Source organism: Lycium ferocissimum, chromosome 9 (assembly GCF_029784015.1).
Source record: "Lycium ferocissimum isolate CSIRO_LF1 chromosome 9, AGI_CSIRO_Lferr_CH_V1, whole genome shotgun sequence".
Lineage (NCBI taxonomy): Eukaryota > Viridiplantae > Streptophyta > Magnoliopsida > Solanales > Solanaceae > Lycium > Lycium ferocissimum.
The window spans coordinates 38,220,252-38,238,716 of record NC_081350.1 but is presented as its reverse complement, the minus strand read 5'-3'; the positions used below and the strand labels follow the sequence as shown (position 1 = coordinate 38,238,716).

The following is an 18,465-nucleotide window of genomic DNA, read 5'->3' as shown; positions in this document are numbered from 1 at the left end:
TCGTCATTTAAAAAAAAAAAAAAAAAAGAAGCGCAAATACGCACGCAAATGAAAGAGATCTGGATGAAGGTGGCGGGGCATAATTTTTTTCAATGTACATCTTGTTAGTGAACGTGTATTTCATCATCTCTTTTTAGTTTAACGGGGGCAACTTAATGCACTTTTTTATTTGCAAATATGAAAATTACATCTCAAAAAATAACATGCATCTTAAACAAGGAATTTGTTCATTAACACCCATTATATGTAAAATATTTTCAAGGAATTGCATATCTTATGTATATTAAAAAATGAATTTGCACAAGTAAAATAACATCTTCAATAAGGGAATTACACCAATCAAAATAAGAAAAATAATAGAAAACTCTTCAATATGTAAATACACCCCATAAGTAAATGTAGAATTAGATAAAACAAGTTCTCAACAATAAATCATAAATTTCACGTTTTTCTAAGTAGTGCTTACAAGTTTCCATCACAATTTAAGTAGTAGAGTGATTTAAATTGAATTTAACAATTATAGAATAGCATAAATTTTTATAAACTCCCTCCGTCCATTTTTCTTTGTCCATTATAATAAAATTATATGTCCACTTTTACTTGTAAGTTATATAGTTTGAAAAACCAAGACATAATTTACCATTTATTACCTATTTTACCCTTATTAGTAAGTACTCCAATTCATTTCTCATTTTATTTATTGCTTATTAAGAGCGTCCCAAGTCAAATATAGACAAGTAAACATGAACGGAGAGAATAATAAACAAAAGAAATTATTAAAAAAAAATGAATTTTGATCTCAATCCAAAATTCCCATTGAAACCCAAGTTTTTCGATTTAAATACTCACAGATTTGAGATTAAGAGAAATGCTTAATTTAAGGGATTTTGAAGTTTCTATTTGTGTGTTCTCGCTAAAGATCACAGATAAAATAATAGAAAAGAGGAAAGGCAATATAAATAATAAAAGATAAATAGAAAATTGGGAGGGCCGAAAAGGGAATTACTGGTACAAAGGAAGTAAAAAGCGCAAAGAAAAACGGGAATCGGAAAATGTTAAAGATATATTCAAACTTGTGTCTACCAGCCGTGGCACCTTTGTCTAATTTACGACTGGGGGTGGCAGGATCAAATATTTAACCTAATTTAAGCAAATTACAACATAAGTATATAAAAAAATTATTAATCGAGGGGGTGCCATGCCACCCCCACCCCAAAGGGTGGATCCGCCCCTGTGAAAGAGTATGAGGTGGCATCATGATGTGAACATCCTAGTGACTTTCATCCAATAACAGGGGCAAATGCACTCTTAAGCTAAATAATTGTGACGGTTTGTTTTCAGTTTTCACCATATAATGAATATATAAAATTTGTCTTTATTTGAAAAATTAATAAATATAAATTTTAAATGAGATGTTAAATTAATCTAATATTGTGTCAAAAAAAATATTTTTAAATTGGAGATTGATAGTGGTGATAACAAGTTATGGTGGTTGTGGCCACAAATTAACTGCAAACAAATTACTCGGATGTTATAAAATCAAATCAACTTGTAAGAGATGTGAGGAGATGATTATTTAAATTCAGGTCAGGCGCGGATAAGCATATTGAACTATCTATGTGGCTCAAAATGCTCATTACACAAAAATGCAAAAATTATTAAACTTTATCCATCTCACCAAGCCCGCTATGCAAAAATAAGAGAAACCCATATTTTTATGTCCCCACACAAGGTAACATGGGGACATAAAAAAGAAAAGGGGATTCTATCAATTTTTTCCGTCCTAAGCTCATGAGCTTGGTCTTACTCCAATGTTGAGAAAGGAAAGAAAACTTCCATCTCCAATTTTAACTCAGATATAGATCCCCCCCCCCCCCCTCTATTTTTTTTGTGGGGGGTTGGGGGGTGGGGTTAGGTGGGTGAAGCAATGTCAAACCAAAATGCCCAAGAGTGGATGACGTTTTGTGTTTTTGTAATATTAGGTAAATTTAATTACTTCCATGTGAAAAAATAATTTTATGACGTTAATGTTATATATGAGGTAAAGCTTCATTACTTAATGAGTTAATGTAAAAAAAAAATTATAATTTACTTGTCATACTCCTAATAGTCGGTTAAGTAAGTGAAATTACTTCCCAATCCTACTCAAACCAGAATTATCAAAAGAGAGGGAAAAAAAGGACCGAGTTCCATTTGGATTGTGAATTTCACCTCTATAAAACCCAACCTATCCACTCCCTGTCCATTGTTCTTTCAATTTCTCTACTTTTGAGTTTCCATATATCCATTGTAAAATTTCTCCAATAATGGTGTCCAAATCACAACCAAACCGAGTAAATCTCCCTAGACCTATAAAGGTGAAAGTAAAATCTCATGCACCAATTCAAATAACCGCCGAGCAAATCCTCTATGAAGCAAGACAACATCAAGAATCAGAACTCCGACCGCCACCTCAGCATAAAATAACCGACATAACTGAACTCAACGACTACCAGAACGGCAAACGCAAGGAATTTGAAGGTCAAAGAAACAACAAGAATGCATTAGTGAAGTACGCAAAATGGGAAGAGACACAAAAGGACTTTGATCGTGCACGTTCAGTTTTTGAACGTGCACTAGAATTGGGTTATCGTGATCGTGCAGTGTGGTCGAAACATGCTGAATTTGAGATGAGGAACAAGTGCATTAGCAATGCGTGTAATGTGTGGGAACGGGCAGTAACCGTATTGCCTAGAGTTGATCAGTTATGGTACAAGTATATTCACATGGAAGAGATGCTTGGGAATGTTATGCTTTGTCGTCAGATTTTCGAATGATGGATGACGTGGCAGCCTGATGAACAAGGTTGGTTATCGTACATTAAGTTCGAATTAAGGTACAATGAAGTAGAAAAAAGCACGAGCAATTTTCGAGAGGTTCATATGGTGTCATCCTAAGGTTAATACATGGATTTTGTACGCCAATTTTGAGATAAAGAATGGTGGTATAACGAAGGCTACAAACTGTTACGAGAGGGCTGTTGATAAGCTTATTGATGATGCAGAGGTTGAGAAATTGCTCGTGGCGTTTGCGGAGTTTGAGGAGAAGTGTAAGGAGATAGACAGGGCAAGGTGTATATATAAGTTTGCAATGGATCATCTACCGAAAGAACGAATTGAATATCTGTACAAGAAATTTGTTGCTTTTGAGAAGCAATATGGTGATAAGGAAGATATTGAAGATGCTATAATTGGAAAAAGGAGGATTGAGTATGAAGATGAAGTGAGTAAAAATCCAATGAACTCAGATTCTTGGTTTGATTTAATTCAATTGGAAGAAAGTTTAGGCAATAAAGAGAGAATCAGAGAGGTTTATGAGAGAGCAATTGCTAATGTTCCTCCTCCTGAAGAGAAACTTATTGGCAGAGATACATTTACTTATGGATTAATTACGCGTTATATGAAGAGATTGAAGCACATGATATGGAAAGAACTAGAGAAATTTACAAGGAGTGTTTGAAATTGATTCCTCATAAGAGATTTTCGTTCGTGAAGATCTGGTTAATGGCTGCTCAATTTGAAATCAGGCAGTTATGATTGAGGGATGCAAGATTAATACTTGGACAAGCAATTGGAAAGGCTCCTAAAGACAAGATTTTTAGGAAGTATATTGAAATGGAACTTCAGCTTGGTAATTTAGATCGTTGTCGAAAGCTTTATGAGAAGTATTTAGAATAGTCGCCTGAAAATTGCTATAATTGGAGCAAATTCATTGAGTTTGAGAGGTCATTGGGTGAGATTGATCGAGCCAAGGCTATTTTTGAGCTTGCCACTAACCAACCTGCAGCATGGCATGTCTGAGTTACTATCACATGCGGGGCTATAATATTAGATATAGGTTCGAATTAAGCAGTTTCTTATGGATGTGTATTTTATCACATGTGGGGCTACAATATTAGATACAGGTTCGAATTAAGCAGTTTCTTATGGCTGTGTATTTGTATTAGTAAATTTACTCCCTCCGTCTCAAATTATTTGTCGTAGTTCTCTTTTACAGCTCCTTAAGAAACATTAATTAGGAGAAATTTTTAACTATTTGATGCGTTTGTAGTCTTCAAGAACAATAATTATACTAAGGATAAAATAGGAAACAAATAATTGATTTTGTCTTGAACTTCTAACACAACAAATAATTTGAGAAAAAACAATTGTTTTTAAAAATCACGACAAATAATTTAAGGGGGAGGACGTATTAGATATGTATAAAATATTTAATAGCTAACCCTGTAACTAAAACGAGCTATGAGTTCCGTGACAAATTCAGGACTCATTCCAAGTTGGATGATGTAATTTCTCACTTATTTCTGTATGATTTCAATTACTAATTCGTAGATTAAAAGTGAGTGCAATTCACCAACTAAAACATTCTTTTTCTTACTCCCTCCGGATTAAAAAGAGTGTCCATTTAGTTTTTTTTTTTGGGTCAAAAAGAGTGTCCACTTATCAAATCAAGAAACAATTAACTTTTTTTTTTCCAGATTTGCCCTTATTTAGTGTTATGTGATCAAATCTCAATATCTATTTAATTAGAGACAGTTTAGTCAGATTACCTATTTTTGTCTAGAAGTTAGTATTTTCTTAAAGAGTGTGCAAATGGTTAAGTGGACACTCTTTTTAATCCGGAGGGAGTACTATTTACTAAGTATACTAACTAAACTAATTTCCTTTATCAAAATAATTTCCATCAGTGGATATTGGGAGATATATGACACATGGTTTCAACTTTAGGTTATGTTGATTTTATACACATTTCTAAGACCTTTAACATTATCGCTCATAACTTAATTGATATTTTTATTTCTTTGGTTCATGGTATGTTTTGGGAGACGATATGCTCAAATTGGATTGTAAATAATGCTGCTCACTTTTTTGTACGTACGATATCCTTAATGAAATAGTTAATCCTTTAGTTGAAATTGAAAAAACTTGCATGTGTTTTCCACCAAGTTAATCTTTCTACCAACCAATTTTTTTTTTTTTTTTTTTTTTACCATTTTCTCTCAATTCTTCCTAGTAGCCAAACAAGGTTTTTCATTGGACTACATAAAATTTTATGTTGGCCTGTTTATTTTTGAAAATCTCCGTATTCTTTATCCTTCGCATCCAAAATGCTATATTTCTTTTTTTTGGACAGCAGAATCGAGATCAATGAAAATACTTTGCCTTTTCGTCTATCAAGTACACTCGTAATTACTTCTGTTTGATTGTCTCAAGGCGTAGCCTGCTTTTCATCTTTTCCTAGAATGGGCGTTTAAGTTCCTACTCCTTCCGTCCCCCAAAAAATGTCCCAAACCAACCGTCGGTTTAGAAATTTAGGCCCCGTTTGCTCATAGATATAAAATAAAAAATTCATTGGAATTTTGGAGTTGGAGTTGGAGTTGGCCATAGTTTTTGAAATTGTAGTTTTTGGTGAAATGTAGTTGTAAAAATGTGAAAAAAGTGATTTTTAAAAAAAAATAAGTTTTTTGAGTTTTTGGTATTCCGGAATACAACTTCAAGTTGTATTCGAAATTCTCATGGCCAAACGCTGATTTCGAAAAAAAGTGAAAAAAAAAAATCGAAATAAAGTGAATAATTCTTATGGCCAAACCGGGGCTTAATATAAAAATTAGTATTTTTTCAATTATAACCTTATATTCCATTCATTTCCAAAATAAATAATTTTTTGAGATTTTATCTTTGATCCAAAATAAGTGAATTTTTTAAAGTCCAAGATGTTATTAATTAATTGTTCCGAAGTTACTTTTCATTTTAGTAGTTTTCTCTCACTATTTCAATCTTTAAAAAAGGTTTGGGAAAAGACTTAAAGTGATTTAATCAAATGACCATTTAATTATTGTAACTAATTAGATTTCTTAATAGGTATGCCACACCCCGAAAATTCATTCGTTTTGAAATGAAAAAAAAATATTGAAAAACTACTTTTTGTTTGATAAAGCTCAATTCTCTAAAAATATTTTTAATGAGGTAAAATGAGCTAAACACATTTATTTTGGGATATCTTTTTCTTATGCCAGATGTGGAGATGCTTGGAGGCTAGAGGGTACCTGTGGCGTACATTAGGGCGATCAAGGACATGTATGATGGAGCCAAGACCAGGGTAAGGACAGTGGGCGGAGATTTGGAGCACGCTCCAATTATGATGGGGCTGCACCAGAGATCAGCTCTTAGCCCGTTTTTATTCACTTTGGTGATGGATGGATTGATGCGGCATATTAAAGGTGAGGTGTCATGGTGTATGTTGTTCGAAATGACATAGTCTGATAAGAATCGATTTGTCGGATAAGAATCGATTTGGGGAAAACACCAAATCAATAACTAAAATGCAGAAAGTAAAGATAACAAGAAAAGGGGATTAGAAATGAAGAAAATGGGATGAGAAAAGAGGGATAGAAGTTAGACCCTAATGATAATGAATCTATGGACAAACCTAGGTATATCAAACCTAGACCCTTCCATTTGGATTCAATCAAGAGAACCTAAACTATTTGAATTCAATGCAAGAGAAATTCAATTGAATCCACAAATGAACAACTCTTCATGAAATCAATGGAAATAAGGTTCAAAAATAATAATGGAATCCACCATTATCTATCACTAACTAAGGCTAATCCTAACTAAACAGTCTATCACTCAACAAGAGTATTCACTCATCATAATGCATAAGCTATGGGAGAAATGAAAGACTTAAGTGTCTTATTTATACTAAAAGCTCTTAAAACAAAGGCCCTAAAGTGGGTCTTTGTGAAAATAGCCCAACATGGGATCTTCATCTTCCAAACACCAATTGTCTTGCAATTGTAGCTCAAATTACATCCCTAGCCTTGAATTTGGGATCTTGGCTATGCTTTGTATCTTATAGCCATAATTTGCACTTTTTTCCCTTTGCGCTTTTAGCTACTTGGTGAGAAGCCTCCACAATCTCTTCCCATGTTATGATCCAACGTCCCACGTCCTTCTAAGCTTCCTTGTGCCATTTAGGATCATATCATAGTCTTGATTGATGAGACTCGCGATGGAGTTAACGCTAAGTTGGAGGGTTGGAGACAAACTTTAGAATCTAAAGAGTCCAAGTTGAGTAGGACCGCACTGAGTACTTGGAGTGCAAGTTCAGTAACGTACCCCATAAAGCTGACGTGGAAGTAAGACTTGGTACCCAGGTCATCCAAAAGAAAGGAAACTTTAAGTATCTTAGGTCTATTATACAAGGAAATTGGGATATTGACGATGATGCCACACATCGTATTGGTGCAGGGTGGATGAAATGGAGACTCGCTTTTGGAGTCTTTGTGTGATAAGAAGTTGCTACCAAAACTTAAAAGGCAAGTTCTACAAAGTGGTAGTTAGACCGGCTCTATTGTATGGGATAGAGTGTTCGTCAGTCAAGAACTCTCACGTTCAGAAAATGAAAGTTACGAAAATGAGAAAGTCGCGGTGGATGTGTGGGCACACTAGGAGAGATAGGATTAAGAATAACGATATCCGAGACAAGGTGGGAGTGGTCTCGGTGAAGGATAAGATGCGAAAGGCGAGGCTGAGATGATTTGGGCATATGAAAAGGAGAAACATTGATCCCAGTGCGAAGGTGTGAGAGAATGGCCATGGACGGATTCAAAAGAGGCAGAGGAGGCCGCAATTTTGTGCTACTATTGGTTGTTTCGTATACTCCAATCATTTTATTTATCTGTGGTATTTATTGCTTTTTTTTCAAGACTGCTTTATAGTGCTTGTATTTCTTCTAAAACAAAAACTCCAGAAAATCACTCCACTCACCATTTTCACCAGCTTCAGTCGTCTTCTTCGCCGGCACTGGCACCGGCCACCGGAGAAACTGTAACGATTCTTTTCTATTTCTTCTCTCTTTCACAATTTTACAAAGTAGAATCCGTCCACTCCATTTCCTGTATCGTGTTGCATGTTAGGTTTCCTCTGTTTCTATTTCCTTGTCTTAAAACTCAACAATATTTCCCCTTCACAGTTTTCCGATGAGCTCCAACACAAAACCTGTAATCACCTGTAGCCCATGCACATTAGAACCACCTATTTCGAAAACTTCATCTATACCGGATTTAATTTCTCATTTAAAATCAACGAAACGGTATGGAGAAAAGAACTTTTCTCTGGTACAAGAAATCCTTATAGACCGGGAAAAATTGCAAAATGCTGAAATCGAAAACCTGAAAAAAGAGCGTGATGTAATTGAGAAGAGTCATGCTTTATGTTTCCTAGAAAAGATGAAAATGGAGGAGCAATTAAACAATTTTCGTAGAAAATGCGAAGAATTGATTGATAATGTGACTAAATTGGAGGAGGAAAGAAATTTGTTTTGCAATAGGGAGAAAAGAGCTGAAGAAAGGTATCAAAAGATAAATGAAGAACTTGCTAATGCACAAGCAGATAAATGTAAGTTGACATTTGAGATGTATAATAGGTTAGAAGAATTGAAGAAAGAAAAATCAGAAGCCGAGGATAGAGTAAAGGTTTGGGAGCAAGAGTTGAAACAATTAAATGATAGGATGTCACGTCGAAAGGAGAAAATGGCGGAGAATCATGTTAGAGAAATCCCCGTAAATTTAGAACTCGAGACAACTGTAGGTTTAGAGGTGAATAATCAGGCTACTGGTGGTGATAAGCAGACTGTAATTCGTGAAAATTTAGGGAGTGAAGTTAATCGCGACAGTAAAAATTTGGACTCAATCAAGGAGAGCCAGTTTCCTCATGGGGCTCGGTGGAATTGTGATTCAACTGGAAATGGAAATGACCAATCAGAAAAGGAAGGTAATACACTTTATATAGACCTTTGTGTCATTTCTATTAGTTACCTTGCACTATGCCTGCTATTTGTATTCCTGTACACTCTTAATGCTCATGGTACTTTCTTAGAAAATGGGTGCAGCTGTATTATGATGATCCTCTATTGGAGCATGACTTGTTATATCGATGACTTCTGAGTCATCAACGATGTATAACAATCTCTAACTTAGTCTCCTGTTTTGTTAAAGCAAATATCTGAAAGACAAATATTGGTGATTTCTTGGCCGAACAGAAGCAAATGAAGTCAGCTAGAAAGTGGAGTAGAAGTCTGATTTAGCACCATGTTGTTTAGTGTCAGTTGTGTGTAGCCATTTGAAGAAGTTACAGGGCATCTTTCATGCTTAGATCTTGATATTCAAAAGCAATCCAATGTGTTAGAATATTGGATGTATTACTTATCAAAAGAAGTTCTATGCTTTAACAGAACATACTGTGTATTCTGGCTGTAATGCATCAGATTAGGGAAAAAAAAAATGACAGTTGGACTATGCTCTGCCTTGTAGCAAGGAAGAAACTATATGGAGTGTTAAGTCCTAGTACTAATAGTTTGATATACTTTGGGTGAATACTTCATTCAATGTTTCCACCATTTGTAATTACCAAAATCCTGAAAATCAATATGTTGTTATACTAGTACACTATAATAATGCCTCCCTATCTTCCGAGATGGGGGTAAAGGTCTGCGTACATTTTACCCTCCCCAGACCCCACACTGTGGGATTTCACTGGGTATGTTGTTGTTGTACTAGACTACTAGTACACTATAGTAATAGTGCTTGGTCCTATCTCTAGAAAATGTGACAGTAGCGGCTCTGACGGTTTTGTTTCTATTACTTCTGAATTTTAGCGTTACTTGCTACATTGGTGACCTCTAATCATCAAAGATGTATGATAATATTTCAAACTTAATCTCCTCCCGTGTTAGCTGTTGCAGATATCTGGAAGACAGTTTTAATCAAGTTAGGGATCTTTTAATATCCTAGCTAGTGGATCTGTCTTTCGTTCTGACTTCTCATCTCTTTCTCTCTTTCAGACACCTATTGACACACAGTAAAGCTTCTTAATAATTGCGTAATTGCACCTGGTCAGCTCTTTAAGGTTCATGATATTTACCTTTATTTTCGTGGAAGTGTTGATATTTGTACGTTTATTTAGAGAAACTATTTTCCCCCTATTTCATATTTCAAGTTAAGTTTCTAACTTGGGTCAATTCAGATAATATCCACTCTTAAAATATAGTTACTTTATTAACTTGTATTTTAAAATTTAAACAGTATATAATTCAAAGGCTGAGTAATCTTTTAGTCACATTTACACTTTTATTATAACTCAAAGTCAATTAATTGATTCTGTTTTTTCTGTCCAAAAATTAGAGTTGAGACTCATTTTCCGCTCATTTGTAAGTTCTAAATATAATGGTTGATTCTAGGAACAAGTCATTTACAGCTTCTTGATAATGTGTATATTACATACCCACACATATGCAGGTGCAGTCATGTGTATTGATGGCTCTTATTTTAATGAAGACAAATGTTTCTGATACCTCGAGCAAACTCAATAAATTCTTGGTGCTTTCTTTCAGATCCTCTACCTATCAACTTGGCTCGTGAGAATAGAGCACCTAGTAGAAGCCTATCAGCGTTTGAAGTTGGAGACTGCAATAAGAAAAACTTGAATACAATCTCTGGCTGCCCTGGATCTTCAACCGTCATTCACATTATTGACAGTGATGAAGAAATGGCATGTGTTTCAAATAGTCATCGTGTGTCAAGAAATTTAACACTTCCTCATCAGATAAAAGAAGAGGATATAAAGGAATCTTCTACTTTATTGTCTAAGAGGAAAAGAAGCTTAAGGGATTCTGACAGTGGTGATGGTTCTTCATTTGGTAAAAAAAAGACAAGATCCAGTCAAGAATTAGATTGTAGTGAAAAGCAGTCTTTTGCTCTTGACGGTTCCAGAAATGCAACAGTGTTCATTAGACAATGTGATGACAAAGTTGGAGTGAAGTGTTATTCTCAACCTTCATCCACAAGATGTGATCTATACAAGCTTAATGAGATTAATGATGAAAGTTCATCAGATTCAGATAATGATTCATGCAGTGACAAGAATATGGATATGTTAATCAAAAGAGCTAGAGAAGGTACAAGGTGCTTGTCGGAAGATAGTTTAGGAACAAAGGACCCTGAACTTTGTATGAATGCGGTACGTGGACTATATCAGCAACAAATTTCTCCAAGCATATCTTCCAAGGGTCTCTCTTTTACCAAGAGTCAGGAAGTGAGTCAATCTGATAAATTCAGGTGTGTATAATTACAGCCTGACCTTTCTAGTGGTAACTTTATTCGTCTGATTATTGAACTGCTATTTTACCTTTGCAGCATAACAATGAAGCAAGTATTATTGTCAGTGATTAATAACAGAGAAAATTAGATCCCGTTTGGCCATGGATAGTTTTCACTTTTTTTCGGAAAACTGTTTGGACATAGAATTGTTACAATTTTCTGGAATTCGAAAAACTCCAAAAAGCTGGTTTCACAATTTTCACTCCAAATCACTCACAAAAATTTAAAAACAACTTCAATTTGTATTCATGTCCGAACACAACTCCAATTTCCAAATACCATTTTCAACTTGAAAACAAATAAGTACTACTTTTTTCCAAATTTCACAATTCTTATGTACAAACACCCACTTAAGAATTCCAATCATGTATCTTGCAGTACTTTACCGCTCTTCAATAGAATACCTTTACCAATAGTCCAATAGAAAAAATCATGTATTGATCTGGAAAAATCATGATAACTATGTGTTTTCCAATGCCATAACTTGTTAATGTGCTGTTCATTTTGTGGATGTATTCACAAACAGCTGACCCTAACTTGTTTGGACTGAGGCTTTGTTGTTGTATTCACGAATAGGTGAATACATTAATGTGTCTTTTGGTTCTGTAGAAAAAGAACTTACAACTCACAGTTGAGGAAATCAGAACTGAGACTTTACTTTTAATATGAAATTTGTTGTGCAAATTAGAATTGAATGAACAATGAGATGGGATGCTTAATTGCGGTGTAAGGGCTTTAGCATTGCACGTCACATAAATTATATATTTTTTTTTTATTCGATCTGATGGTACTACAAATTCGGAAAACAAATAACTCACAAAAATTTAAAAACAACTTCAATTTGTATTCATGTCCGAACACAACTCCAATTTCCAAATACCATTTTCAACTTGAAAACAAATAAGTACTACTTTTTTCCAAATTTCACAATTCTTATGTACAAACACCCACTTAAGAATTCCAATCATGTATCTTGCAGTACTTTACCGCTCTTCAATAGAATACCTTTACCAATAGTCCAATAGAAAAAATCATGTATTGATCTGGAAAAATCATGATAACTATGTGTTTTCCAATGCCATAACTTGTTAATGTGCTGTTCATTTTGTGGATGTATTCACAAACAGCTGACCCTAACTTGTTTGGACTGAGGCTTTGTTGTTGTATTCACGAATAGGTGAATACATTAATGTGTCTTTTTGGTTCTGTAGAAAAAGAACTTACAACTCACAGTTGAGGAAATCAGAACTGAGACTTTACTTTTAATATGAAATTTGTTGTGCAAATTAGAATTGAATGAACAATGAGATGGGATGCTTAATTGCGGTGTAAGGGCTTTAGCATTGCACGTCACATAAATTATATATTTTTTTTTTATTCGATCTGATGGTACTACAAATTCTTCCTAAATAAGTTAGTAATGCTAATTGAGACTGACATTCGGGTGCCAAAACTTCTGCAAAGTAGAAGTCTCAAATGCAGTAACCCTCTCGACTTCCTAACCGAATGTCTTCTTGGGTCGTATGCAGCAATTTGGACTCTACCAAGGAAGAGCAGTTTTCACCTGGGGCTCACATTGGTTGTGAATCTACTGGAAATGGATGTGGTCAATCAGGAGGTGAAGGTATTACACTTGTATGGATCTTTGACATTTGTAACTGCTACCAAGTACTATGCCTAAGTATTTCAGTATTTTGGTTACAATTATAGAGTGACAATAAGTGCGCTATGTACTTGGTACTTATTAAAAAATGACAATATATGTGCTATGCTCGAGCTTTACTTATGTGTCCAAATGATGTAACTTTTGTTTGGCTGTGGGTAGAGTCTTGAACTAGCAATGTGGTAGACACCAGTGTTGTAAAAGTGTGCAGCAGAAATGTGGTTTGTATTCCCTTTTTATTTTGAAGTCTATAAATGACATGGTCTCATGGGTGTTGCTGCAGGGAGTGGTAATACTGACCTAGTTTCAACCAAAAAGAATCCGGCTAATTGCCTCAATGCCCAGACATTGGGTTACGTGCCGTCTGCTTGTGAATCAGCTCATGTCAGTAGCGATGGTTCCAAGAAAGAAAAGAAAAGTTGTTCTACAGTGAAAACAGGTATATCTGATTTCTCGTACATTTCAAAACATTTTTTTGGTTGTTTGTGGCATGAACCAGTTTTGTATTAACTTTTGGTGTGACGAGTAAAAATCTCTGGTCTTTTTGGTTCCAAAAACCAGGATATTTCTGCTATATTGTCCATGCACATGTGGTAATCAGATAAAATTCAAAAGTATCATTCTATGTGGAATCATTCTTATTGATTTCACAAACTTTAACAAAAATGCTTAGTTGCAGCTTGTGCTTAAGATGAAGAATCGCAGGGTGCTTACCTCTTTTTTAAAATTCGGCTTAGTGAAATTCAAATCCTCGTATTAGAACTAGTTCAGTATTTAAGGATTTCAGTGAAACTAGCGAATCAGTTAATTTGCAGTATCCTAAAACTGTCAAAAACAGGTTTTTTCATTAGAGCTACTGCAGGAGTGGACTTAGCTGTTAGATTAGGAGCTAAGGTAGCAGTTTCAAGAAGTTATAGGCCATTTCTGTTGCTTAGATATCAATATCCAAAGGCAATGCAATACAATTGCATTAGGATATTGATTGTCCTTCTTATAAAAAAATCTATCTATATTGTGTGACTGTGACAGTAACCTATCAGATTCAGAAGATCCTGTCCCAAAAAAAAAAAAAAAAGAACTATCAGATTCAGAAGATGGCAGTTAACAGTGTTCTCTTCCTATATTGGCTTTTCAGTCCTCTGACTAATAGTTTGATATACTTTGAGTCACTATCTTTTATTATCAAAACCCTGAAAACCAATAAACAATATGTTTTTTTTTAATACTTTTACACTCTAAATGTGTTTGGTCCTTTCTTAGTACATGGTTAGTAGTGGCACCTACGATCATATTTGTAATGATCCTGAAGTAGAGCATGACTTGTTATATAACTTTGAGTCATCAAAGATGTATAACAATCAGTAACTTAATCTCCTGCTGTGAAAAAACAAATATCTGGAAGAGATATAACTTAGTGGATCTTTTAATTTCCAACACTGGATCTCTTTTCTCTCTACCTCACACTAAGTTGAAGCTGCTTAGCATTAGATTACACTGGGAATTAGAATTGCAGTTAGATTAATCTGTATTAAATCTAATGCTAAGGTGTTTTATGTTTTTTGTTTTCATTAATTACTTGGTTAATGTTGTTCACCTTACTGTATGTTACTATAAATTTATTTTAGAGATGTCTTCTGGAAGTCGTGATAGTTGGTGTGATTCTACACCGAGGAGGATTACCAAGAAGGAACAGTCTAGTGGTACAGATAAGGTGCAGGTTACTCATACGCCTAGTACACCTGTCCTCCCTCTCACCCATGGCTTTCATACGACGCCTCCTCCTGGATATACATTAAAACCACTCTCATCTTCCACCCCAGCATCCATTGCACCACCATATCCCATTCCATCATCATCTTCCCCACCCTCATCTGTCACTCCCTCTGCATCTCTTCACCAGGGTGTAACCTCCATCCATGATTCTCCCGATGCTCTTGTTGGAGGTGGTGCCGCTTCCTCCGCATCCATTCAGCCTGGACAGGTCGATGCTAGTGGGAAGGTCTATATCATCCCAGATTGTAATAACACGTAAGAATTACCTTGTTAATTTCATTAATGGCATGTTAACTTGTGTCTTGTGTACATATGATTAGTATCTCACTTCGATTTGATGCAGGTTTTATCCTTCCTCTCAGCCTGTACATGCAATCACTGAGATCATCAAGGCATTTTATAAGGACTATTACCCGACGTGGAGTGACATACCATACTCACTTCGTCAGATATTATTTGAGGAGTTTAAAGTAAACTTATATAGATATGTATTAAAATTAATTGAGTAACATGAGAAATTAACATTCGTTTTGAACCTTTTACTTAATTTGCAGAAGCATGTGTGGTGGTTTCCTGAGAACGAGAGAAAGATATGGAAGTCATTTGAGGCTCGAGCAAAAAATCGGCTCTCCTACTTACTTTCTCAGGCTCGGAATAAGAATGAGAGGCCCCAGTGGATCGAGGAGCAGATATGGAATCGACTTGTACAACATTGGTCCTCTGAAGGTTTTAAGAAGAAGAGTGCCCAAGCAAAGGCTAACCGTGCATCTGAGAAGGGTGGTTGTTTGCACACTGGAGGTCCCATCTCATTTGGGACGCTTTGGAGGCGAATGGTTTATTATTCAATTTCAATCTTGTGCACACGGATTTTGTTTTCCTTTTAAAGTTGTTTTAAAGGAATTATAAATTTTTAAAAGTTGTTTTACAGGAGGAGGAGTTGGGAAGACCACCCACATTAGGTGAGATCTTTCAGCGTACTCACATGAAGAAGCTCCCTGATGGCCAGATGGTCTGGGTGGAGCCCCGCGCGGAGAAAACATATGTAAGTTTGCAATTCAGTTTGAAATTATAAGGTTTAATAATTTAGTTGTGTCGTTGCCTTGTTGGATTTGTTAATTGGGATTGTTAAGTGTGTTATATATTGTGTAGTAAGGAGAAGACCGTGTTGTTATATTTACTATTGTGTTGTTTGGTGGGTTATTCGTGTAGTAAGGGAAACGAGTAACTGATGTAAGGTTGAGTTATGCCTAGATATGAGAAAAACTTTCCGAAATCTTTAGGGAATCTTGTGAATTTGTAAGAAAATATTGGACGTTCAGTATGAGTAAAATTTGATAGTTATATAAGTGAATACAGAGACTTATATTTAGGCAGAATAGATCGGGACCCCCCTGAACTTGTCGATTTTTATTCAGTGTCCACCTAAACTTTACGTTGGCCTAATTACCCCCCTCAACTTGAAAATATGATAGGCATGACCCCCCTGGACGCAGACAACCCATGGAAATGGTCAACACGTGCTGCCACATGGATTTTTTTGTCCATGTGGCATTTTTTAAAGGATAAAATATATATTTTTTACTTTTTAAGTTCAACAATTATTTGAATCATCTTTTTCGGGCCAAATATGTAAACAAAGAACTTGAAAATATTTTGACTATAATTTTTTTTATTTGCCTAAAGATAATGATATTCTAATCAAGTTATTTTTATATATTTGGCCAGGAAAAGAAGAAATACACGGAAGAAGAAATAATCATTGAATCTAAAAAGAAATCAAATAAAATATTAACCAAATATTTTACGAATTTGACCCGAAAAAAATAATGCACAGTTGAAATAAATAGTACTTGCATGAAAAGAAAAATACACAATATTTTTGTAGAAATACACCGTCTAAACTTCATTACTTTTGCTAAACCTATTTTTATTTGGCTAAAATAAATAGAGTTTCAAGTTGAAACTTTCAACTAAGTTATTTAGATTTGGGTCCGAAAAAAGGAAAAAAAATACATAGCTGAAATAAATAATCATCACATCGAAAAAGAAAAAAACACAATTGGGATAAAATATGCAATGTTTTATATTAAGAAAAACCAATAAGAAATACAATTGGATCAAATAAATCATTAAATTGATTATGTGGCAATTAATAGTTGAAAAATACCCTATTTGGAAGCTGATTTTTCGATTTTTCACCCTTCCACGCGCCTAAAAGAGAGTGTATCCACGCTCTTTGCCACATCAGCGTCTAGGGGGGTCGAGGCTATCATATTTTCAAGTTGAGGGGGGTAATTAGGCCAACGTAAAGTTTAGGTGTACACTGAATAAAAATCGACAAGTTCAGGGGGGTCCCAAGCCATTCTGCCCTTATATTTATGTTAACTATGGTTTTACCTGAGAGTTTTAATTCATATTATATGTGATGGTTGATGTGCTTTTGTATAGCGAGGAGAACTGTTGCACATTTTGTGTGATGGAGTTATTCCCAGATACCGGGAAAACTTTGCTGAAATTTCTAGTGATTTGCTTATAACCTAAGTATGTTTGAATCGTTTAGTTTTTATTGTAATTTGTTATATATATATATATATATATATATATATATATATATATATATATATATATATATATATATATATATATATATATGTTGTGGTTTAGAAGGGGAACCTTGGAGCAAGCAACGGTAAAACTGTCTCTGTGTGACCTTTTTGTTTATGGATTCGAGTCGTGGAAACAGCCACTAATATTTGCATTAGGCTAGACTGTCCACATCACACCACTTGAGGTGCGGCCCTTTCCCAGACCTGTTAAAGCGGGATGTTTTGTGCACCGAGCTGCCCCTTTTTATATTTATTGTCGTTTAAGTTTTCTGAATGGTTTCTTTGCAGAATGAATATCAGCAGATTTTGAAACATCTCAAACATACTCAGTCAGCCGAGGATGCTGTTAATGAAGTTGATGTTTGGCTTAAAGTGATTGGTGGGAAGAAGAAAGGGAAAGCTTATGGCCTTGGCTCATTTGGACTTTTTCTTCGGTGGAAAATGGACGAGGAGATGCACCAGCAGGCTGAGCGCGAGTATCACCTTCGTGCTAAAGCTACAACGGAAGCAGATGAATCATGAGGAGTTGAGCAGAGAAGTTAGTATTCTCCAAGTCTTAGGTTGACATGTTCATGCAAGAATCTTTTGTCCCAAAATACAAATGAGTTTGAGGAGACAAGGATGATGATAATGTTTAAGTCGTTATTCTACATTCGACACAAGTTATATGTTTGTACATCTTTGTAAATTGTATTCAGTTGATTTATGTTTTGATGTTTGATGCATTATTTCAGCATCGCTTAAGATCAATTAGTATGACCACCTAGGATTGTGGTAGAGCAGTAAGTACTCTTTGATCATAAATCCGATATTTCATGTTCAAGTTTTGAGTATGGAGTCACTTTTGTTAGGAAACATTTTATTCCCTAATATGGGATTTTTTTACGCGAATTCATATATTGTCAGGGTCCAATGTGGGTATTGGACATCGTGTGAGAAACCAAATGATCAACTATTATGCAAAGTGTTTTAATAAGTATTGAAATACATAAACAAGAAGTTCATTGTTAAATCACTGAATAACTATTCGTGTATTATAATTTTCACATAACGAGCATGTGAACCAAATGATCAACTTTCTTTCCAACAGCTAATTTGCACATGTCGACTATTTTATGGGTACCTACTATTTCTCATCAATGCAAGTTATTATGACTTAGACATGTAGAAGAGGTATCTGCTATTCCCCCAAAGGCAACGTGAGTACATATTAGTTTTGTTTA

General features: G+C 35.0%; 1 protein-coding gene and 1 pseudogene across 2 annotated transcripts; both read left to right on the top strand.

Moving 5' to 3' along the window:
• The first annotated feature begins 2,306 nt into the window (after positions 1-2,306).
• On the top strand, positions 2,307-3,839 carry LOC132031890 (uncharacterized; annotated as a pseudogene).
• Positions 3,840-7,803: 3,964 nt separating this feature from the next.
• On the top strand, positions 7,804-18,072 carry LOC132030624 (uncharacterized). 2 transcript variants are annotated; one of them, XM_059420332.1, is made up of 10 exons: positions 8,623-8,816; positions 10,282-10,339; positions 10,435-11,158; positions 12,730-12,824; positions 13,147-13,302; positions 14,489-14,891; positions 14,980-15,106; positions 15,191-15,469; positions 15,565-15,678; positions 17,531-18,072. In XM_059420332.1, the coding sequence occupies exons 1-10, from the start codon at positions 8,757-8,759 to the stop codon at positions 17,762-17,764; spliced, it is 2,250 nt and encodes a 749-aa protein (XP_059276315.1). In that variant the 5' UTR covers positions 8,623-8,756; the 3' UTR covers positions 17,765-18,072. The 2 variants fall into 2 exon arrangements, with proteins under 2 accessions (XP_059276314.1, XP_059276315.1); XM_059420331.1 differs by lacking the exon at positions 10,282-10,339 and having other exon boundaries at positions 7,804-8,816.
• The last annotated feature ends 393 nt before the right edge of the window (positions 18,073-18,465 follow it).